Source organism: Somniosus microcephalus, chromosome 23, assembly GCF_052327205.1.
Source record: "Somniosus microcephalus isolate GS21.2 chromosome 23, FLI_Smic_1.0, whole genome shotgun sequence".
Classification (NCBI taxonomy): domain Eukaryota; kingdom Metazoa; phylum Chordata; class Chondrichthyes; order Squaliformes; family Somniosidae; genus Somniosus; species Somniosus microcephalus.
The window spans coordinates 13,862,139-13,887,134 of NC_141009.1; the positions used below are offsets into that span (position 1 = coordinate 13,862,139).

The following is a 24,996-nucleotide window of genomic DNA, read 5'->3' on the forward strand; positions in this document are numbered from 1 at the left end:
CGAACAACTTTACAGCTAACAAAAAAAAACTCCTAATGACCTTTGACCTGGACAGAAGCATTTTACATATAATGAGGCCAAGGCTTATAAATCGACTAATGAGGCAAATTATCTCTGGAATTTAATAAATGAAACTATTTCCCTTCAACCCCTCTCCTTTAGTCTCTCTCCAAAGCACAAGGATTCCTGCAGGGCACTTTTTCATTATTAAGGCTGGAATCATTTGTGTTTCAGCCAATGCTGGGATGATGAGGATGTTCTTGGACATGGTATTGATTTCCCTTTGAAGTGGCTGAGACGCTGGAGCAATCACAGGCTGCACATTTCAATCTATACCTACTAATAGCCATTAGAATAGTGCCCGTCCTTCCACAGCTCCCCTGTGCAACTTGAAATCAGATTTACCCATTGCCAGCATGCACTAATAAACTAACATTTCCCCTTAAAGTTTCTGCAGATAAAATGGCAGGAAGTGCAGTCAACAGTCTCCCTCTCACCCTTCAAACTGAGACTTATATAAGAACATAAGAAATAGGAGCAGGAGTAGGCCAATCGGCCCCTCGAGCCTGCTCCGCCATTCAATAAGATGATGGCTGATCTGATCCTAACCTCAAATCTACTTCCACTCTCCATCCCACCCGAACCCATGTGATCTCCCGGGAGAGGCGAAAAACCAGATAAAAACCCAATGGCCAATTTGGGAGAAAAAATCTGGGAAATTCCTCTCCGACCAATCTAGGCGATCGAAACTCGTCCAGGAGATCACTCTGTCCCTGTATTTCCTGCAGTACTTACCTTCTGTAAAAGATGATCTCCACCCCAGCCAGGAACAGGCCCAATTTACTCTTGAAGGACTCCTAGCTGGCAGCCTGTTCCCGAGGTCTCCACTAATCCCTGTGAATAGAACCATCTCCTGAAATCTAACACAGAATTAGAACACAAGAAGTAGGAGCAGGACCAGGCTACACAGCCCCTGGGCCCGCTCCGCCACCCACAGGGCCATGACCGATCCGAACCTAGACTCATGTCCAATTTCCTGCCCGCTCCCCGTAACCCTTAATTCTCTTTACTTCTAGGAAACTATCTATTTCTGTTTTAAATTTATTTAATGATGTAGCTTCCACAGCTTTCTGGGGCAGCAAATTCCACAGACCTACTACCCTCTGAGTGAAGAAGTTTCTCCTCATCTCAGTTTTGAAACAGCAGCCCCTTATTCTAAGATTATGTCCCCTAGTTCTAGTTTCACCCATCATTGGGAACATCCTCACCGCATCCACCCGATCAAGCCCCTTCACAATCTTATATGTTTCAATAAGATCGCCTCTCATTCTTCTGAACTCCAATGAGTAGAGTCCCAATCTACTCAACCTCTCCTCATATGTCCAACCCCTCATCCCCGGGATTAACCGAGTGAACCTTCTTTGTACTGACTCGAGAGCAAGTATGTCTTTTCTTAAGTATGGACACCAAAACTGTATGCAGTATTCCAGGTGCGGTCTCACCAATACCTTGTACAACTGCAGCAATACCTCCCTGTTTTTATATTCTATCCCCCTAGCAATGAAAGCCAACATTCCATTGGCCTTCTTAATCACTTGCTGCACCTGCATACTAACCTTTTGAGTTTCGTGCACCAGGACCCCCAGATCCCTTTGTACTACAGTACTTTCCAGTTTCTTGCCATTAAGATAATAGCTTGCTCTTTGATTTTTCCTGCCAAAGTGCATAACCTCACACTTTCCAGTATTGTATTCCATCTGCCAAATCTCTGTCCACTTACTTAGCCTGTCTATGTCCCTTTGCAGGTTTTTTATGTCCTCCTCACTCACTACTTTCCCTCCCATCTTTGTATCATCTGCAAACTTTGATGTGTTACACTCGGTCCCCTCCTCCAAATCATTAATATAGATTGTAAAGAGTTGGGGTCCCAGCACTGACCCCTGCGGAACACCACTAGTTACTGATTGCCAGTCTGAGAATGAACCACTTATCCCAACTCTCTGCTTTCTGTTAGATAACCAATCCTCCACCCACGCCAGAACATTACCCCCAATCCCGTGATTTTTTATCTTCCTAGGAAGTGATGAGGGATGTGCAGATGGCAGAAATGTTTTTTTTAAATTCGTTTATGGGATGTGGGCGTCGCAGACAATGCCAGCATTTATTGCCCATCCCTAGTTGCCCTTGAGAAAGTTGTGGTGAGCCGCCTTCTTGAACCACCTTCTTGAACCAATTTAGTTCAATTACACTAATGAGATGATACAACAATGGCTTGTATTTATACAGCGCCTTTAAACGTAGTAAAACGTCCCAAGGCGCTTCACAGGAGCGATTATCAACCAAAATTTGACACCGAGCCACATAAGGAGATATTAGGATGGGTGACCAAAAAGTTTGGTCAAAGAGGTAAGTTGTTAAGCAATTGAGCTGAGTTCAGAAAATTGGGTGCAAGCAGCACATCGCCATTACAGTGTCAGCTGTGGCTCAGTGGGCAGCACTCTCAGTCAGAAGGTTGTGGCTTCAGGTCCCACTCCAGAGACTTGAGCACAAATTCCAGGCTGACATGCCCAGTGCAGTGCTGAGGGAGTGCTGCACTGTCAGCGATGCCGTCTTTCAGATGAGACGTTAATCCTCCCCCCCCCACTATTTCAAAGAAGAGCAGTGGAACTATCCCTGGTGTCCTGGCCACTATTTATCCCTCAAATCAACAACACATTATCTGGTCATTATCACATTGCTGCTTCACAAAGTACTTCTTTGGGACGTCCTGAGGTCGTGAAAGCCACTATATAAATGCAAGACTTTCTTTCTATAAACCCACCAATAGCAATTTAGATCTAAGTTGCACCCAGTGATAATCTGGGCTTGAAGTTCACTGTACTTCCCACCGATGGGAGGGAGGAAACACAAACAGTGTGTGGGAGAAGATGCCCAAGAGCGAGAGAACAGAAAACTAAATAGAAATTAAACCAGGGCGATCCTTCCTCCGGGGATGAGTGCGGTAACTTTACAATAAAAATTGCATGTTCTGAAAATATTCTAGCAAATGCCATCATTACAAGCTCTCCCTGTTCTCGGTTTCTTCACCCTATACTTTAGCTTATGCCAGAATTGGAGAAAAATAAAAGATCCGAATACATTTCCTTCCACTACTACTCCCCTGGAAACATAGAATGTGCAGCACAGAAACAGGCCATTCGGCCCAACTGCTCCGTGCCGGTGTTTGTTCTCCACACGAGCATCCTCCCACCCCTCTTCATCGAACCCCATCAGCATATCCTTCTATTCCTTTCTCCCTCATGTCTGGAGCTTGAACAAGAGCAACTCTTCTTGATTTACCCTATCTCTTCTCCTACACTCTTGACCTCAGTGGTGACCTGAACTTTAAGCCTTGACCTTAACACACCGGCTTCTAAATGAACTTAAAGATGAAACGCCCCTCTATACTCTCCAGTATAAGTACAGTACCCGATGGGTAAAGAACAGGCAATGTACTCACATCTGGTACTTTACAGCTTGTGTAGCCTCAGTATCAAACCACGCACAGGACGTGTGGAGCCACGGAGATCAGGAAATGTCAGGAGTGAGATTAAGAGTAAGACAGATTGCATACATCCATTAAACACAAGAAGCTGGGCTTATTGAGATATGTTAAAACAGGCGACATTGTTGAACTAAAAGGAGCGAGAGCTGGGAGGATTAATAAAAAGGCATCAGTTCAGTGACCTATTTGTTATTCTAGTTCATCTTTTAAACTTGAATGGCCGATTGCAAAGTGAGACCATAAATAGATTGTAAAAAAAAAAGTCGTTCAGAGAATTCCCGTCTTGGGGATTTATTGAAAAGCGCCCAACGTATTTTTGTGGCAAGGAAAATCAGATTTTAACTCTTTCTTCTGCTGCTCTCGGTGATGGAGATAGGCCCGACCGTGGAGTGTGCGGGAGGGCTGACTAAAGCAATGGAGAGTAAATTCGGGTGGGGTGGAAAACAGGCGTCCAACCTGATCCAGGCGGCTTCCCACCTGGCGGGTAAGGTTAAAATTACCCCACTCCCCCCCCCCACCACCCCCATCACCTCCGATCAGGAGGCCGGCCATCTGCAATTCAACTTATACGATAACTCTTCAACCTTGTTCATCATATTAGTGTTTGGTTCACTGCCACACCTCTTCCAGGAATGCCCACCTTGAAGAAGTTCTGCTCTTCTCTTCGACGGGATCTCCGTTTGGCTCTTTAACCTTGTTCATCTCCGTTTAGTCCGTAAGGGAGACCCGAGCATCCGGTCGCCTGTCATTTCAATTTACCGTTCAATTCCCACTCAGACCTCACCGTCCGCAGCCTCTTGCATTGTTCCACGGAAGCTCAGTGTAAGCTCGAGGAACAGCACCTCATCTTCCGATTAGGCACTTTACAGCCTTCCGGACTCAATATCGAGCTCAACAATTTCAGATCATAACCTCGGCCCCTATTATATTTTTATATATTTTTTATCCACACTTTTGGTTTGTGCCTTTTCCTTTTTTCTCTCTCCCACACGGCAGCTGTCTCTCACTCTGCCAGCGCATTTCACACTTCATATAGCGCCATCCTTTGTCTCTTTACCTGTCCTATTACCATCTCGTCTCACCTTGAATATCTCTTAATGTCTCTTCACCTCTCAGATCTTCCCTTTTGTTCTTTCATCCCCTCCCCCCTTTCCCAGCCCCCAAACTTGCTTCTTAATCTGTTTCATTTCCTGCTTTTTTCTCAGTTCTGACGAAGGGTTTCGACCTGAAACGTTAACTCCGTTTCTCTCTCCACGGATGTTGCCCTGGCCTGCTGAGTTTTTCCAGCGTTTTCTGTTGTTATTTTGCAATTCAACTTATTCAATCCGTTCAAATGGAGGCCTCGGCAGCTCCCCCAGTGGCTCAGTTAGTTAACGCACCGTCCATTGTTTGAGTACATCAGGTAATGTCGCCAACTCTGGTTGGATGTAATTCTTGGAGGTTTCTGTCACGGGACCTCCAACCGCCCCTCCCCCCCAGGCTCCCGCCATTGGTCACCCGGCATGTCCACCCTCACGGCGCCCTGCCTTCCCACGGCCAATCAGAAAGTGAAAAGACTCATCACCCAATTGGATGATTCTTGACGGTCAGTCATTCCACGCCCCCCCCCATCTCCAATATTTTTATAACTAATAAACAGAAATGTTCAAAGAAACTGAAAAAAACCCCACACCATTTAAAAAAAAAAGACCCCTATGATTTTTCTCCTGGAGGATTGGCAACATTAGGGAGATGCTGGGTGGGGGATGGGCGGCGGGGACGGAGGGTTCCTTACAGTCCCTGGGCTAAGGAGAAGAAAACTTAAGACAACATTCTTGCTCCAGTGAGTGAGTGGCCCCCTGCTGGAGGTTGAGCGAGGACTGGCGGGACGAGGGGCAGGAGGGTGGGGTCAAATATGATGCTCTCATTTAGCCTCTTCCCTCCCAACCATCAACATTTTTTCTTCTAAATATATGGATGGTATGCGAGGCAGATGCAATGTCAGAGAGCTGGGTTGGCCCTGTGCACCCTGTGACAAACGGCACACTTATTTTTGTTACAAGATAAGCCGTGACTCAGAGAAGCAACATCTGAGATGCAGGCGGCTTCCAAGAAAGAGAGAGAGAGAGAGAGACACTCCTCTGGCACACAGCATGCCTGAAGCACTCTGGCTCTGTTTATGGGCCTACAGAGGAACAAACACTTCATTACGTGGCAGCCACACGACCTCGCAACAGACAGCAGGAAAATCCAGGCCCAGAGTGAATGGGGAATGAATCAATTGTCAGGCACGGACAAGCAGGACAAGGAAGGGCCTGGCTGAGGGCCAGGAGCACAGCGTTTTACTCAGTAAGCAGTAGCTAATGGGGACTGCCCGGCTTCTTAGGTCTAGCCTGATGGGACGGAGTTTTCTGCCATTCTTTCCAAGCCTCTGGAGAAAATCTCCCATTTAAAAAAAAACCCCACCTCACAGCAGCGCAGATTATGTCGTGCATCATCAGCAACGAGATAACTGACCAGTTAATCTGGGTTTTTTTTTGAGGGATAAACGTTGGCATGGGGACACTGAGAGAGCTCCCCTGCGCTTCTTCAAATAGTGCCAGGGGATCCTTTACATCCACCTGAACGGGTAAACAGAGCCTCAGTTCGATATCGCATGTGCAAGGCAGCAGCGCTGATAATGTAGCACTCCCCCAGTGTTGGCCTAGATAATGCCCTCAACTGTTAAGAGTGGGGCTTGAACGAGCTCAACTCAACTTAGAGCACTCTGTGTAGCTCAGTACTAAAGAAGGAAAGGTCTTGCATTCCTACAGTGCCTCTCACGACCTCAGGACATCCCAAAGCGTTTTACAGCCAATGAAGTACTATTTTTTGAAGTGTAATGACCGTTGTAATGTAGACGCAGCAGCCAATTTGCGCACGGCATAGTCCCACAAACAGTAATGAGATAAATGACCAGATTTTAGGTGTTGATTTGAGGGCTAAATATTGGCCAGGATATCAGGGAGAACTCCCCTGCTCTTCTTCAAAATCTTTTACATCCACCCGAGAGGGCAGACAGGGCCTCGGTTTAACGTCTCCTCCGAAAGACGGCACCCACAACAGTGCCGCACTCCCTCAGCACTGCACTGGGAATGTCAGCCTTGGTTTTATGCTCAAGTCTCTGGAGTGGGACTTGAACCCACAACCTTCTGACTCAGAGGCGAGGGTGCTGCCCACTGAGCCGCGGCTGACACCTGTGGGCGGGGGGCGGGTGGTGAAGAATCACAGCTGATTCTGACATCCGAGAGCGTGCTTTCCAACAGGACTCTCCAGAGAGAGATCCCTGGCTGAATAATGTAGGAAACCCGGCAGCCAATTTGCGCACAGCAAGGTCCCACAAACAGCAATGAGAAGAATGACCAGATAATCTGTTTTAGCGAAGTTGGTTGTATAGATATAGAAGATATGTGGGTGCAGGGAAGCAGCACTCAGAGACCCACAACCTCAAGTGCTGATATCCCCGGTTTATGTTGGTTGATGCCACAGTTCCTGGGAGAAACATTCCATGAAAAACCAAGTGGGAAGAGCAGCTAGAACTACTGGAAACGCAGGGTCTGCTGATAGTCACGCGGTATGCACTGTCTATAGCTACAGAGTACACAGAACCTCTCCATAGGCACCTACTCCATTGTGCATGTGGTGACTAAAGTAGATAATGTCTCGGTGAATAGGCTCTATAGTTCCTCAGTGCTCAAGGAGGGACCTGCGGCTATATTGCCCATTAAAGCAAGCTTGGTGTGCCAGGAGGGTATACGGGGGAATTTGGGCGTGGAGATCAGCGCACCTGGCAAGATCCATCAACAGCTGGTGGGCACACTAACCTCCCAAATTCCTCACCTGCATGCCCAGCTTCGCGCTGGGAGCCCCAATCCATAAAAGGCACCCTCACGTCCCTCAGTTGTCAAGCGCACTCCTATGACATGCCCTTTTTATAGCACAGAAACACTTCACGAGGCAATGCAGCCTGTGGGTCCCATTGCCGCGGGATATCCCCCTCCTCATACTCCACAGCACCAGAGCTATACAGGTGCCGGTTGTGGCTCAGTGGGTAGCACTCTGGCCTCCAAGTCAGAAGGCTGTCAGTTCATAGTCCCACTCCAGGAAACTTGAGCACAAAGTCCAGGCTGACTGAGGGAGTGCTGCACCGTCAAAGGTGCTGTCTTTCAGATAGGCAATCTCTCTCCCTCTCTCTTCCAGCTTTCAGCTCTCCCTGCAATGTGTAACCTTGCTTGCTTCTCCCTATGCTACAATAGCCAACGCTCCTCCAAAATGTCATCTCTTGTACGTCCCAAGCTCCATGCGTATTGTCCAGTACACACATCCTCTTCATTCTTTCCCAAGACATCTAAACGTCTTATCTCCTTCCCTTTCTCCAAAAATCTACAGGCTTTGAAAACCGAAGCTTGACGGCACTTTCCTGATTTCCCTTTGCTACTTTTTTTTTAACCTTAGCGTTCTCTTGCACTATGGGTTTTCTATATAAAAACAATACACAAAGCCTGCATTAAATGGAATTCCCCAAACAGGCCCAATAGTAAATTGCTTTCTGTGCTTGCTGTGCCAGTTATAATCGGCAACAGTGATTTAACTGGGAATTAATACTAATTGCCAGGAAATTCCAGAGCGGGGTTTCCAGCACCCGGGTCATGTTTTCCTGGAAATTTACTTTTCTCTATTCCGGAGGCAGAAGAAAGGGACAAACTCCAGGTTAACGAAAGGGAAAGCTGACCACATGCTGGTCCCTTGCCCAAGTCTGGACTGGAGTAGAATCAAAGAACAATACAACACAGAAGGAGGCCATCGTGCTATACGTTCCCCTGCTCTTTCCCCCAGGCCCGGCAAATGTGTCCTTTTTAAGTATTTATCCAATTCAGTTATTACTGAATCTGCTTCCACCGCCCTTTCAGGCAGCGTATTCCAGATCACAACAACTCGCTGCAAAAAAAATATTCTCCTCATCTCCTCCCTGGCTTTTTTGCCAATTATCTTAAATCTGTGTCCTCCTGCCAGTTTCTCCCTATCTATGCTATTCGATGACAGAGGATGGGACGACTGGTGGCAGCACGGTGGCATAGTGGTTAGCACTGTTGCCTCACAGCGCCAGAGACCCGGGTTCGAATCCGGCCTCGGGCGACTGTCTGTGTGGAGTTTGCACATTCTCCCCGTGTTTGCGCGGGTTTATCTCCGGGTGCTCCGGTTTCCTCCCACAGTCCAAAGATGTGCGGGTTAGGTTGATTGGCTATGATAAATTGACCCTTAGTGTTAGGGGGATTAAATACATGGGGTTACAGGGATAGGGTGGGATATGTGTTGGTGTAGGGGTTATGGGGATCGGGTGGGATATGTGTCGGTGCAGGCTCGATGGGCCGAAATGGCCTCTATCTGCACTGTGGGGTTTCTGTGTGTGACCTTGGATCTGGACTGGAGGTGACGGAGGTTGAACAGTTTCCCGTTTGTTCTGTAGATTAGCTCTATTCCAGCGAGGAGCTTACTGAGGGTGAGATGGAGCATTGCAGCAAGGAAGATCAAGAAGAGCGTTGGTGCGGTGACACAGCCTTGCTTGACCCCGGTCCGTACGTGAATTGGGTCTGTGGTGGATCCATTGGTCAGGATCACGGCTTGCATGTCGTCGTGAAGCATGCGGAGGGTGGTGACAAACTTTTGAGGGCAGCCGAATTTGAGGAGGATACTCCGAGTCTCTTTTCCGGGAGCAAGTGGAAGCCAACCCAAGCACCCCACCCACCGTCTGCCCCACCTGTGACAGAGACTGTAGGTCCCGCATTGGACTCATCACTCACCTGAGAACTCATTTTTAGTGTGGAAGCAAGTCATCCTCGGTTCCGAGGGACTGCCTGAGAGAAAGAGAGAAATCTATGCAATCAAAACCACTAATAATTTTGAACACCTCTATTATATCTCCCCTTAACCTTCTTTGCTTTAAGGAGAACAGCCCCAGCTTCAATCAACAATCTTGACGATTATCAGTGCGGACAATGTAGTTTGGCCTCAGAGCTGATTTAGGTACGATGAAGGAATATAGCTTCATTCATAAAACACGTTATATGTACACATGCTGGTCCTTGCCCAAGTCTGGACTGGACACAGAAGGAGGCCATTCTGTCCATTGTGCTATACACTCCCCTGCTCCTTCACAGAAATATATACACATCCAATATCTTTATCTTTATGAATGATATATATGAAGCACTCCCTCAGTATTGCACTGGGAGCGTCAGCCTAGATTTTTGTGCTCAAGTCTCTAGAGTGGGGGACTTGAACCCACGACTTATCTGACCGAGAGGTGAGGGTGCTGCCCACTGAGCCACTGGCTGACACTTGACTAACAGAGCGCAGACAAGCCCGAGGTAAAGCACAACAGCTCCATACCTACCTCAGTGCACCATCTTGCTGGCTTTTTTCTTTTCCTGTTGAAATGCTCCGCTTGTTTGGGCCGCTGCCATAGGAACATCCTTTCTCAACCAAGTCAGGTGGAATTTACATTTACCAGCGTAACAACACGAGGAACAAAGGAATGAGCTGAGTGGATAAGTAGATTTCACTGTCACAAATAGCACAGTCTCTTAGGCTGTGTAATCCCTCTCCCAAAGATCTGCTTAACAATTTCACATCAATTTCATAACTTCCGAATTATGAAGCTACTAACCGGAGTCCCCGACGCACAACTTAGTTAGCATTTTCCTAAAAGCAATATTTATTCTCTCTCTTCTATTTCTCGCCCTCCTTCTCCAAAGAGCTTTGGGCGATTGCTGGGTACATGGGAGTCAGCTGGCTGGGCTTCAGTGTCTCGCCCTGATGCCCATTCTTCAAGTCTAGTCAAGCAAGCTATTTGGCCATGGCATGGGGGTTGGAGCCAAGTCCTGACCTCCACCTACAGGCACATGGGAAAGAATACTTTCACTACCAGCAGCCGAGAGCAACACCATGATACTCCCCGCCTGTTCCTCCTAATGTTTGTTTCAGTAAACAGATGTGCATCCCTCCACATCCCCCCACCCCCCATCTTATTTTCTTCTGTCCTCTCTTGAAGGCAGTGTGTCCGGTTGATGTATAATTTTGACTTCCCTGTTAGGCATCCCTCAGCATTTCATGACAACATTAAAAGAAAAAGAAAGATTTAGAAAACATGTTTTCTAATGACCAGGTTGACGTAAGGAAACTACTAGGCACTTGGTCTAAGCGTTAAACAAAGCTTTAATCAACTGTTTTACAACATGGAGGTCTAGTTGTGTCCTTCACTAGTTCCTGTTAAGAACGTCCTGCGCAAGCTGGGCCCGTGCCCGAGTATTTATACTCTCCCTGGACAGCGCCACCCGTAGGCCGCTCAGTATTATTTCATAAGTCTTTCTTTCATGAATGACTGATTCATGTCACAGGTAATCTGTTTTTGTTATGTTGGTTGAGGGAGAAATATTGGCCAGGGACACTGGGGGTATCTCCGCTGCTCTTCTTCGAAATAGTGGCCATGGGATCTTTTACGTCCACCTGAGAGAGCAGACGGGGCCTCAGTTTAACGTCTCATCCGAAAGACGGCACCCCGATACAGCCAGGTTACTCTAGTTTAGCGGCACTATCCTCCCAGTTACCAGTCAAATGACTCTCTCTATGAACCACAGATGGTGCGATGAATGGGCAATGCCTGCTGGCTCTGCAGGAGTCCATGCTCAAAGTGTTCTACTTTGATAAGGGCAAGTTTGAGACAGATGCCAGGAAGTATTTTACAGAGAGAGAGTAATCAGCAGCTGACATTCATTGCCAGGGAGAGTATTTGGGGACCAGAACACTGACCTCATTTAAGGAACGGCTCGGTGCTGTAGTGGGATGATGGTATAGGGTTGGTATTCTGGAAGAATGTGATCAAATTGGTCGACAGGCCTTCTGCATCCAAACATCTTGCATGATCTCAGCCTGGTGAGTTGATGGGAAATGCTCAAGAGTCTTGCTGCTTTGTGTGCTTGTAACCTGTCCAAGTGGTGATGTGATTCACTGGTTCCCAGCACCATATCAGAGTCACAGAATGAGCACTGTTGCTCTCCAAATCACCCAACACTTCACAGTCAAATCCTGTCAGAGGTCATTGGCAATAAAGTCAGGGTTCATGCACGTGGGGTACGGTAACATAGTGGTTCCGTTACTGGACCAGTAATCCAGAGGCCTGGACTAATGATCCGGAGACATGAGTTTAAATCCCACCATGGCAGCTGGGGATTTAAATTCAGTTAATGAAATAAGTCTGGAATGAAAAGCTCATATCAGTAATGATGACCCTAAAACTACTGAATTGTTGTAAAAGCCCATCTGGTTCATTAGTGTGCTTTAAATCTGCTGTCCTTACCTGGTCTGGCCTATAAGTGACTCCAGACCCACAGCAATGTGGTTAACTCTTAACTAGCCACTCAGTTGTACCAAACTGTTACAAAGAACCTTCACCTCACGGACTGCAGCGGTTCAAGAAGGCTCACCACCACCTTCTCAAGGGCAATTAGGGATGGGCAATAAATGCTGGCTTTGCCAGCGATGTCCGCATCCTGAATGAAAAGAAACAAGAGAACTTTTCCTCTTTAGGCTCCCAGTATTAACACTGCAGATTAGATGTAATCCAGGACATGGGGATGGCTTGACACGATCAATGGATGTCCCAGAGAGAAAAAAGGGGGTCATTTTGACTTTGGGTGCTAGTGTCAAAAGGGCGAAATCGATGTAGCTGCCCGTTATACAGTCTATTCCGCTTTTCATTGATCGGAAGGGAGGTATAGCAGGACGGCTGAGACGACATCGCCCGTTTTACAATATCGTCCAAAAGTCAAAATCACCCCTAAAGTGTTTTGTCCCCCTGCACTGACATCTCATACTGAAATTTAGCTCAGGATTCATGACAAAGAATTCCGGAACCCTGAGCTCGCTTGCACTGGTCTTATTTCTGTGCTGTTCTATGTAGTTTGTGCGGTGAACCCCACTTACTAAATGCCCCCCCAACTCACTTTACGTAGGAACCTAGGAACAGGAGGAGGCCAATCAGCCCCTCGAGCCTGCTCCGCCATTCAATGAGATCAGGGCTGATCTGCGACCTAACTCCATATACCCGTCTTTGCCCCTTAATACCTTTGGTTAGCAGAAAGCTATCAATCTCCGATTTAAAATTAACAATTGACCTAGCGTCAATTGCCGTTTGCGGAAGAGAGTTTCAAACTTCTACCACCCTTTGTGTGTAGAAGTGTTTCCTAACTTCACTCCTGAAAGGTCTGGCTCTAATTTGTAGACTATGACCCCTAGCCCTAGATTCCCCAAACAATGGAAACAGTTTCTCTTTATCTACCCTATCTGTTCCCCCTAATATCCTGAAAACTTCGATCAGATCACCCCTTAAACTTCTAAATTCCAGGGACTACAACCCTAGTTTGTGTAATGTAGCAGCTTACTTTGGTTACACCTGTCCAAGTGATCCTCGATGAAAGGACAGCGTAGCACCCAGGTCCTCTCAGGGTTATTTAGATGCTACAATACAGTGGAAGAGGCCTCTGGTAGGCTTCTTTGCTTTCTCAGTAGGTAAAAGCATAATCCAGGTTTATGATAGGCTTGATAGTGCAACGAGACCTGGGTGTCCTTGTGCACCAGTCGCTGAAGGTAAGCGTGCAAGTGCAGCAGGCGGTTAAGAAGGCAAATGGTATGCTGGCCTTCGTAGCGAGAGGATTCGAGTACAGGAGCAAGGATGTCTTGCTGCAGTTGTACAAGGCCTTGGTGAGACCAAACCTTGAGTATTGTGTGCAGTTTTGGTTGCCTTATCTGAGGAAGGATGTTCTTGCCATGGAGGGAGTGCAGCGAAGATTCGCCAGACTGATACCTGGGATGGCAGGAATGACGTATGAAGAGAGATTGGGTCGATTAGGCTTATATTTGCTAGGGTTTAGAAGAATGAGAGAGGATCTCATTGAAATTTATAAAATTCTAACAGGACTAGACAGACTAGATGCAGGAAGGATGTTCCCGATGGTGGAGGAGTCCAGGACCAGGGGTCACAGTCTAAGGATAAGGGGTAGGCCATTTAGGACAGAGATGAGGAGGAACTTCTTCACCCAGAGAGTGGTGAACCTGTGGAATTCTCTACCACAGAAGACAGTTGAGGCCAATTCATTAAATATATTCAAGAAGGATATATTTCTTAAGGCTAAGGGGATCAAGGGATATGGGGAGAAAGCAGCGACAGGGTACTGAGTTTGGATGATCAGCCATGATCGCATTGAATGGCGGAGCAGGCTCGAGGGGCCTACTCCTGCTCCTATTTTCTATGTTTCTATGTTTGATGCTGCAATCTGGCACTCCCCAGCGGGGAAAGGCTCTTGTAGCCTTTCCACCATCTACAAGGCACAGGAAGGAGTGTGATGGAATACTCTCCACTTGCCTGGATGAGTGCAGCTCCAACAACACTCAAGAAGCTCAACACCATCCAGGACAAAGCAGCCCGCTTGATTGGCACCCCATCTACCACCTTAAACATTCACTCCCTCCACCACTGGCGCACCGTGGCTGCAGTGTGTACCATCTACAAGATGCAGCAACTCCCAAACCCACGCCCTCTTCCACCTAGAAGGACAAGGGCAGCAAGCACATGGAACACCACCACCTCCAAGTTCCTCTCCAAGTCACACACCATCCTGACTGAGAAGTAGACCGGCCGTTCCTTCATCGTCGCTGGGTCAAAATCCTGGAACTCCCTCCCTAACAGCACTGTGGGAGCACCTTCACCACGCGGACTGCAGCGGTTCAAGAAGGCGGCTCACCACCACCTTCTCAAGGGCAATTAGGGATGGGCAATAAATGCTGGCCTTGCCAGCGATGCCCACATCCTATAAAAAAATGGGGAAAAAAGGTAGCCCATCAGAGCAAATCACAGGCATGAAGCCAGTGAGTTCCCAAGATAAGCTTGCTGCAAGCACTGCCCACCTCTGCGAGCACTGGATCACAAACTGATCCCTACCGCGCTGCGTAGACCAGGGAGGTCACTGGCTTGATTCCTTGCCTGTGCCGAGATACTGATCACAGCTGGGTTGGCAGTAAGATCCCGTGTCAGACGTGGCTCAGTGGGCAGCACTCTCCCCTCTGAGTCAGAAGGTTGTGGCATCGAGTCCCACTCCAGAGACTTGAGCATAAAAAATCTAGGCTGACGCTCCCAGTGTAGTGCTGAGGGAGTGCTGCACTGTCGGAGGTGCCATTTTTAGGATGTGATGTTAAACCGAGGCCCCGTCTGCCCTCTCTGGAAGACGCACCTAATTTGAAGAAGAGCAGGGGAGTTCTCCCTGGTATCCTGGCCAACATTCATCCCTCAACCAGCATCACTAAAGCATTATCCGGTCATTATCACATTGCTGTTTGTGGAAGCTTGCAGATAGGCTGCCGCGTTTCCTACATTACAACAGTGACCACACTTCAAAAGCACTTAATTAGCTGTAAAGTGCTTTGGGACGTCCTGAGCTCGTGTAAGGCGCTGTATAAATGCAAGTCTTTCTTTTTATAATTGACCTCAGTGTCATTGGGCTGGGGGTTGTGGGGGGGGGAGGAGGGGTAGGAAATCAGCGGATGTGGCTGTTAATTGTGGACAGGTTCCTGTTGGGAGGCCCCCCACGGTTGAATGCCCTGCCGACACTCAATGCAGAGACTCGCGCATGAAGAATAAGCACTTGGACGGGGTACCAGAGGTGGGGGCGGATTGTACAGGAGTCAGCAAACTTCGAAGACCAAAGGGAGAAAGCTGGAGAGAGAGAGAGAGAGAGAGAGAGAGAGTGGGGGGTGGCATAAGACAACTATTATTCTGCTCGGTGTTTTTCAAGTGGGCTGAAGCAGGAGGCACGCCCCTGCAGCAGATTACCGGTTCCCTACGAAATGCTTTCATTCTGAACATCCTGTGAGAAACACATTGATATTTCCGTCTAATGAGCGATAATTAGCAACTCCAGGTAAAACAGAAGCGCTCGTGGCAACTCTAATTACTTAACGCTGATAATAGGCGAGGCAGAAACGTGGCACTCTGTGGAAATTACTCTCCTCGTCGGCGACAGTTTTATTTTTTTGGGACAGTCTCGGTGTGTGTCCACATCCTGTAAGCAAGGCCACTGGTTTACAGTGCGCGAATTACAACAACAGCAGCTTTCCTTTATATAGCGCCTTTAACGTGGCAAAACGTCCCCCCAGGAGCGATTATCAAACAAAATTTGACACCGAGCCACATAAGGAGATATTAGGTTTTAAGGAGCATCTTAAAAGGAGGAGAGCGAGAAAGGTAGAGCGAGGCAGGGAGGTTTAGGGAGGGAATTCCAGAGCTCAGGGCCTTGGCAGTGGAAGGCACGGCTGCCAGTGGTGGAGAATTAGTCAAATTCTGTTTTCAATTAGGAGATTCCGGGTTTTTTTTTTAAACCAGTGTTTTCTTTGGGATCACATTCTGCAGTTCCATCTGTTTATAATCACGGCTGGAGTTTCTGGTGACTCATAGTCAAAATCCATTTTTAATTATTCGGGGGGTTTTTCAAACCAATGTTTTAAGGATTACATTCTGTAATTCTCTCCATTTATAAGAAATATATATATTTTTTAAATACTGTGTAAAAAAAATAAATCAGGCATTTTAAGAGTAGTTTGCTGTGCCTGGCCTCTGTAACCCTGCTTTTTACCATCTAGCCATCTCACTCGACTTTTCAACCAAACCACAAGAGACTCTTAGGTGCTAAGTGGCAGCTAGCTAAACCTGTGCTTGTTGACATTGGCTCCTGGTTGATTTTAAAATTCTCATCCTTGTTTTCAAATCCCTCCATTACCTCGCCCCATCTCTCTAATCTCCTCCAGCCACACAACCCCCCCCCCGCCCCCCCCAAGATATCTGCGCTCCTCTAATTCTACCCTCTTGAGCATCCCTGATTATAATCGCTCCAGCATTGGTGGCTGTGCCTTCTGTTGCCTGGGTTCTAAGCTCTGGAATTCCCTGCCTAAACCTCTCCGCCTCTCTACCTCTCCTCCTTTAACATGCTCCTTGAAGCCTACCTCTTTGACCAAGCTTTTGGTCACCTGCCCTAATTTCTCCTTATGTGGCTCGTTGTCAAATCTTGTTTTATAACACTCCTCTGAAGCGCCTGGGGATGTTTTACTACATTAAAGGCGCTATATAAGTACAAGTTGTTGTTGTTGTAAACCGATGGCCTTTGACATGAATCTTGTCATTCATGTGGAAATGACTTATGTAATAATACTGGGCGGCCTGCTGGTGGCGCTGTCCAGGGAGAGTATAAATACTCGGGCACGGGCCCAGCTTGCGCAGGACATTCTTGACATGAACTAGTGAAGGACACAACTAGACCTCCATGTTGTAAAACAGTTGATTAAAGCTTTGTTTAACTCTTAGACCAAGTGCCTAGTAGTTTTCTTACATCAGCCTTTTTTGCTTAAAGTGCTGGCACATGCAACAACGTATCTGAAGGAGTTTGGATCAATAGGACTAGCTCAAGGATGTCCAAGCCTTCTCTCTTTGAGGCCCGGATGGTTGTGTGCCGTGAAGCCTCACCGACCTGAAGTTTAAATCCATGTTCCTATTAATCGGCATATCTCTAAAATTTGCAGACACCTTGATGTTCTGATTTTGGATTTAACAGCCCTTTCCAAACCTACAGACCCACAAACAGGACCAACCAGCAAATAAGAAAAATAAACAAATACTAATTGGCAAAAAAGCAAGGGGTGGGGGGGGAGGAAGACGAGAAGAAACCTTTTTCCGCAGCGCGTTGTGATGACCTGGAATGCGCTGCCTGAAAGGGCGGTGGAAGCAGATTCAATAGTAACTTTCAAAAGGGAATGGGATAAATACTTGAAAAGGAAATATTTCCAGGACTATGGGAAAAGAGCAGGGGGAGCGGGACTAATTGGATTGCTCTCTGAAAGAGACAGCACAGGCACGATGGGCCAAATGGCCTCCTTCTGTGCTGTCTGATTCGGGGTGAAATAGCATTGAAATATTTTGCGGAGGCATCTACAACTGGTAAAACAACGCAGCTCACCAGTACAGAGAACTGACGAGCTTCCCAGTGCTTGTACCCTACCCGTTCGGGCTTTGGCCTGAAGGGTTATCTGGAGCAGAGTAGGAATAATCCCATCCTCAAAATGACAAGTCTACCCCTCCCGGCCCCATGAATTCTGCCAGCTCGCTGGTCAATCATCGACCGTGCCCTGGAGCACTGCCCAGTTCTGGTATCAGAGCATCAGCCAGGGAGGGTTGACTTGGCGTTGACCTTCTGCTCCTAGGGGGATCGTTCCAAATTGGTCACAGGTTGGTGTCACCTGACACCACGCAGCCTCAGGAAACACTGGTTCTAATGTAACTACAATGTGAAAAACCGGTTGAGGGAAGCAAGGAGAAAAAAAATGGCAGAGAAGATATTTTGCATTGATTTCCGTGACACGGAATCATGGAACACTTGGAGTTGCGCTTGTAAAGTCTGTGGGTTGTACAGTTAATAACGACACAGACTTCAGGAATAACAAACAAACAGGTCTTTACTATTCGAAGGTCAGGGCGAATCTGCCCAAGGAATCATGCCACAACACTTATATACCGGTGTGGTCACCGTCGGTATTACAGTATACAGAAGCCAAACAAGTAGTGCCACACCTAAAGTAGTTCTCTTAAAGGTGAACGGTTACATACAATAGTTCTCTTAAAGGTAGACGGGTACATACACTACAATCCTCCCTTTTTAGCTTATTACATACAGAGTCCCCATTAAACATAACGGCCTAGAAATTCAGTGCCCTTAGCGCCGATTTTGCGGCGCTACAGGGCCTAGCGCTGCAATTGGCGCCGGCGCCGAAATTGCCTGGGGCCCTTCCGCCGCGGTAGACCGGTAGCGCTGCGCCGGCACCGATGACGTCATCGGTGTGCGCAGCGTCCCGGTTGCCATGCCGACGGGCCCCAGCGCCGAAATTCAGTTGCGGCCGCCTCGCCCGTGGCAGCCGCAACTAAGACTCTGGCTACAGAGTCTTACATGACTTTGCGCCGGCGCATTAAAGGCCCCGCGGCGGCCGGCCGCTTTCCCGCCGGCCGCCTGGCCGCAGCTCCCTCCCCGGACTTCCCCCCCCCCCCCCCCGGAACAGAAGCAAGCCCGGCACTTGTCCGAGGTGCCGGGCTCATTTTTAAAAAGATTTTCGCGGGCCGCGGCCGGGTGCAGGCAGCTCCTCCTTAAGGGAAGGAGGCCTGCACTTCCCGAACCTGCCGCACCGCAGCGGGCGCCGCAGCGCCGGAATAGCACCGATATTCAGCGCGTAGCACCAGTTTTCAGGCGCAAACAGCTCTCAGCAGCGCCGGCAGCCGTTTGGGCGCAGAACTATTGAATTTTGGGCCCGACCAGCGCGACTTAGCTCCGGCACTAACTTCCGGCGCTAAAGCCCTGGCTGCGCCAAAACTCAATTTCTAGGCCAACATATCTTCAACTTTATATAAAACAATTTACAGACATAGTCTCGGTGGGAAACAGTTCACAGGTTCAGTCTCTGCGGGAACAGTTCACAGATTCAGTCTCTGATCTTGACTCGGTCCGAACAACATCTCTTTGGTGTAGATGGTTCACATTGCTAGCGTGACTCCTCCATATCCTTTTCTTGACGTAACAGCTTGAACTTTCGTCCTGCTGAACCAGCAGTGCTGACTTTTACAACAACTGGGTTGCCTTGATATTTTCCTACTTCCCAACTGATTTAACTAATTTCGTAGGGTCCACGCATGATCTGGTAGAAGTGATAATATTTGCGATAGTTATCATCTTCTGCTTCTTCTTTTTCTTTTCTGCTTTTTGGAGACTCTCGGGCTCCCTTATCAGCTGCCAGCTGTAGCGCCACCAACTCTCTATGTTCCTTCGACTTTAAGTGCTTCATCCTGATTTCGGCACTTTGGGAGTTTTCATCACAAACTGGGCAGACCACATCCTCGCAATATTCAGTGTCACTCAACAGGTCATGGTAATATTCGGGTTCGTCCTGAGTTAGGCCAGCGAGAGGGCCTTCTACTTCCTCCTTACCCATCTGGACGTTAGCTGACTGTGGTTCCTTCCCGAGACATCTTTCTTGAAAAGACTTCTTCATGCATTCATCTTCATCCCGCTCTTCCTGGGTTTCCTGCAAATCCTTCACTAATTACCTCATTTGTGATTTCAATACTTCCCCTTCCCTCGGGGATTGATTGATCGGGCTATTCAATCCTTCTACTGGAGCAGCTGTTTCAACATTCTGTTGTTCACATAGACGCGATTCAGCGTACTTTTGGCATCCCAGTAAAGTCTGTTTTGCAACCTCAGCTATTTCCCAAACTTTTGAGAGCTCCGAACTCCTTCCCGTTGAAGATTGAAGCTCGTGTTCAGATTGTTCCCATTGCAGAATCTTTTCCCTCAGCATATGAAGGAGTTGGCTGACCGTTAACTCTTCCACGGGAACACTGTGGATCAGAGTCTTCTCCATTTCATCCACCTTTTCCTCCAATGCTTCCACCTTCTGTTCCTCTTGTACTTTGGCTTTCAGCGCTCGGAAAAGTTGCGCCCTGATGCTCTCTAGCTCATGTTCAGGGACCATTCTTACAGTCTCTGTGTTTCTTACAGTTTCCTTTTCTTCCACTGAAAGGATTCCCAGTTGAATCTGTTCTTCAAGTTGTTGAACCTCGGACATTGCCGCCTCATATTTGTCTTGGGTTTCCTTCAATATTTTTATGAGTTCTTGGACATCTTGTCTTTCATGTTCTGCCATGTCTTTCACCTCTAATTTCTCATCTATGGATGGAACTTCTACCGATGAGTCTGTCTTGGCCTTGGGCTCATCAAGAATTTCCTGCAGCCTTTGGACTTCTTGCTCATGTTCAACCTTTAGTTGTTCATATGCTTCTACTGAAACTAGCTTTTCGGAGGTTGCCGAGTTAACCCCCTCCAGAATTGTAGCCTGGGCCTGTTCATACTGTTCTTTCAACTTCTCACACTCTGCTTGTAAGGAGTCGTAGAGAAGAACTGGAATAACATCCTGGCTTCCTGAAGATTCCTCTTCATTTGCTTCTTTCGCAATTTCCTGTTGGAGTTCAGCCAAGGCTGCTATGCTATCTGCCTCTCGAAGTCTCACTGCCATCAAATCTTCTTTATTCTTGCAGTCTATCTCAGCCATTTTCCGATTACTTTCATTTAACTGAGTGAGTAGTCCCTTATTCTGGGCTGAGAGATATTGCACCTTCTCATGTAGACCATAGCACTCCTTCTCTGCTCGACATAGCTGGTTACTGCTGATTTGGTTCTGTGTTTCAAGTTCCAACATCCTTTGCTTAGCTTCTTTCAGTTTCGCCCCTATAAGCTCCTCTTGCAACATGGCCACATTATTCACATCAGGTAAAGAAGCGTTTCTCTTTTCCATGTCCAAGATTTTTTTCTGCATATCTTTAAGTGCACACTGCGATTCAGCTTCTCTTAACCTTGCTTGCACTAGCTCCGTCTCCAATTGCAGAACAAAATCCTCAGTGTAGCGTGGTTTGCCTTTATGCTGTATCTCTAGATCATGCAAATATTCTAACTCCTGAACATCATAAGGGAGATGTGATCGGTAATTGGTCACGATGGCTCTATGGTCGCTCTTTGCTTGAGCTAGCTGCCTCTGCTGTCTTTCCAGGTTCTCCCATTCGGTGTCCCAGAACTTTTCCATTGTTTTCATCTCTTGTACGAGACGGTAACTCAACTGTTCTAATTGTTGTCGTACTTTGAAATAAGTTTGAGTCCGAGTTCGATGTTCTTCCGTCGTGGATAAGTCCTTAACTTGAACAGGCTCAGAATTCTCTGTCAAACTGGAGTTCTGCTCTGAAGCTTTATTCTTCTCGGTAGCATAAGCCTTTATGCATGTCTTTGTTTTCTCCACCATAGGCGGCAAGTTCATTTTAGCCTTGTCTTCCATATTTGAGTTGGTCTTATCGTCATCCGTTTCAGAATCTGAGCTGATAGCTTGCACCGAGTCCTCACTCATTATGGCTTTTAGATAGTGCCATTCCATGTCTATTTTCTTGATCCACTCTCGTCCTAGAAGTGGTGGTCCTCCCTCAGATAATACGTACAAGTTCATTCTTGGGTGTTCTTTACCCCTATCTCTCACCTTGACTCTTATCTTCCCCATGGGGTATACCTTATGCCCCGTGTATGTCTGCAATACGAACTTGGTATTTCTTAAGGGTATGTGAGAGAATAGCCGGTGGTAGTCCCTTCGATTTATGACTGATAGAGCTGATCCAGTGTCCAACTCCATTCTTACTTGGACTCCAGCTATTTTTAGTATGACCCAGATAGTTTGTAGGTCAGCTTCCTTACTCACATTGTGAATTCTCAGACTACCCAGCTCCTGGCTGTTTGGGTCTGAGTCTGAATTCTGTTCGTCTGAACTCTTCTCAGCCACCTTGTGTACCTTGTTGTACTTTTCTTGTGGTGGCTTCCTTTGGTTGTTGGTCTTCTTCCCTGACCGGCATACCTTAGCGATGTGACCCAGTTTGCCACATTTCCTACATTCTTGGTTCTTAAACCAGCATTGATTCTGGTCGTGTGTTGTCTTCCCACAACGATAGCATTTTGTTGTACTTGAGGTAATTTGGTCCACCCCGAGTGCCGCCGCCTTTAGCTGCATTTCCGCCGTTCCTTTCGCTGCGGCTTCGTGCGATGCGGCTATAAGGACAGCCCTGTCAAGTATGAGGTCGTTCTCTTCGAGTAGTCGCTTTTGTGTCCCTTCCTTGGACAATCCGCATACGAACTTGTCTCGCAGTGCCTCTGTCAGATTCCCTCCGAACTGGCAGCATTTCACTAGCCTACGCAGTTCGACCAAATATTCCGCGTTGCTTTCATCTTTCCGTTGCGTTCTTGCATAGAATTTGAATCGTTCAGCCAACATCAACGGTGTGGGGTTCAAGTGGTCCTTCAGAACAGCCACAATCCCTTCGAAAGTCTGATCCGCCGGTTTAGCTGGTGCTAGTAGATGCTTCAAGAGCCCGTATGTCTTTGCGCCCATCGAGTTTAGCAATGTTATCGCTTTGTCGTCTTCCTCTATTTTGTTGGCTTCACAATAGATCTCGATGCATTCCACGTACGTGGCCCAGTCTTCTATCTCAGAATTAAAATCGTTAATATTCCCTCGCTTAGGCATCTTCCTTTCCTTGGGAGCAGCACAAGTATTTCTTTAAATTCTTATTTATTATTTATTTATTTCTAAGATGGCAGTTTTTCCCGCGAAAATGGCGGTTTCCCGCTCTTTCCTTCTCTCCCTGCCCCTTCAATGGCGGTCTCCCGCGTCTGTCGTCTTCTCCGCCTAATGGCGGCTTCCCACGTTTCTTCCCTGGTGGGAGGGGTACGCTTTCCCCACAGCAGACAGGTTCAGCCGCTGGGCTGGCTTCCGCACAGCTCCCCTTACTCGGCTCTGTCTTTCTCACCCGCTCGCACGGCTCTACCGGCGCTGGGTACCCCGTTCACGGAGAACAGTTCAGCCGCTGGACTGGCTCTCGCGCAGCCTCTCTCCCCTTGCTTGGCTCTGTCTCTCTCTCCCCCATGTTCGGCTCTACCGGCGCTGGGTACCCCGTTGGTGGAGAACAGTTCAGCCGCTGGACTGGCTCTCGCACAGCCTCCTTTGGTCGGCTCTGCCTCTCCCACACGCCCGGCTCCCGTTCGCCTCCCAGCCCTCACGCAGTCCGGTGCTTCCCTCCCTGGCTGCGGCTGAGTTTCTCTCTTCCCGCGCCTGCTCCCGGTCTCAGCGCTTCGTGGCTTCGGTCGCTGCCCGGCTTTTCCCGCCGATCGCGGTCCGGCTATCTCACGACGCCGTTGGACCCGCCTTCCTGACCAGCTCTGCTCCCCCTCGACCGTGGTCGAGTGCACAGCCCTTATCCTCCGGATTTCGTTACACTTTTCCCTACTCACAGTCTCCGCGGCCGCCTTGTTTCCTGCTGATCGGCTCACTCCGCACCGTGGTAGAAGGGTAGTCAGTGCCTGTTGCTGATGGAAGCTTTTGTTGCTAAAGTCTTCTTCCTTTCTATTGCTGCAGCCTCGTGTTTTCTTCCAGCAGAACGACGAGGGCGGTTGCCTCTCTTCGACGCTCTTTAGTTGCTTTGGTAGTCTTGCCGCAGGGTACGATCGGACTCGTCGCCACTGTAAAGTCTGTGGGTTGTACAGTTAATAACGACACAGACTTCAGGAATAACAAACAAACAGGTCTTTACTATTCGAAGGTCAGGGCGAATCTGCCCAAGGAATCATGCCACAACACTTATATACCGGTGTGGTCACCGTCGGTATTACAGTATACAGAAGCCAAACAAGTAGTGCCACACCTAAAGTAGTTCTCTTAAAGGTGAACGGTTACATACAATAGTTCTCTTAAAGGTAGACGGGTACATACACTACAGCGCTAATAAGGAATGCCTCACTAGTTCACAAACATTGTTGCACTTTACTGCTGAGGCAACCAATCCCTACCATTAATTTGTGACACTTCTCCGTCTTTGCCCTCACAACCTGGCTCAGTGTCATTGTCCTCTCCCGCTCATGACTCGACCCCAGAGGTCACAACCGTACCCAACCTCACCTCCTCAAGTCTGCTGCCACCCTACCCAGCAGCCTTACTGCTGCCACCTTCCCCACATTCATTCCCTTTCACTGGTGCCCAGTACCTTCTCCCCGAGTGATGTTGCCCTCGACCCCTGATCCTACCCAGCCTCCTGCGTTATGACTTTGCCTTTTCTGTGGTTAAAAAAAAAACTGCGTCCGAAAGCTTCTTTTGTCATGGAGCGTACAGAACGTTCCATAATCCATTCCACGATTCCTGCAGTTCAGCTTTCCACACGTTCCGCATCGCCGACGTTTATGGAGATTTGCAAAAAGCATAGATCAGATGTACAATCAATGGTCTGTCAGCCGCAAAATATCACATTCGTTCGGCAAGTTGTGAATTTGCAGCAATCAGAAGAATCAAGTATCACCTCAGCATCTCCACTCTCAACAAATATTGTTAACCCTTTCTTGTCTCTCACAGTGCAGCAAGCTGCTCTCAGTACACAGGCATACAGTAAATATCTTTGGGTTGGGTTTCTGAAGTTCTTTACAGGGAGGTGTCCTCGTAGTGAAGTCTGATTCACTGAGTTAGTGCTAGGTCTTTACCCAGAGAGTGGTGAGAATGTGGGACTTGCTACCACAGTGAGTAGTTGAGGCGATTAACATGGATGCATTTAAGGGGAAGAAAGACTTGCATTTGCCTTTCACGACCTTAGGACGCCCCAAAGCGCTTTACAGCCAACGAAGTACTTTTTTTGGAGTGCAGTCACTGTTGTCAGGTAGGAAACACGGCAGCCAATTTGCGCACAGCAAGCTCCCACAAACAGCAATGTGATAATGACC

At 47.9% G+C, this 24,996-nt stretch overlaps 1 protein-coding gene across 3 annotated transcripts in view; it reads right to left on the bottom strand.

Moving 5' to 3' along the window:
• LOC147101665 (ral guanine nucleotide dissociation stimulator-like) overlaps nt 1–24,996 on the bottom strand; it is a 196,306-nt gene that overhangs the window by 78,612 nt on the left and 92,698 nt on the right. Inside the window, exon 1 of one of the 3 annotated variants that reach the window (XM_085965429.1) lies at nt 9,957–10,060. The exons of the other annotated variants lie outside the window; for them this stretch is intronic. Within the exon in view, the coding sequence (XP_085821555.1) occupies nt 9,957–10,034 (78 nt within the window). The 5' untranslated portion in view covers nt 10,035–10,060. Of the gene's footprint in view, nt 1–9,956; nt 10,061–24,996 lie in introns of those variants that run through there. 3 annotated transcript variants of the gene reach the window in all.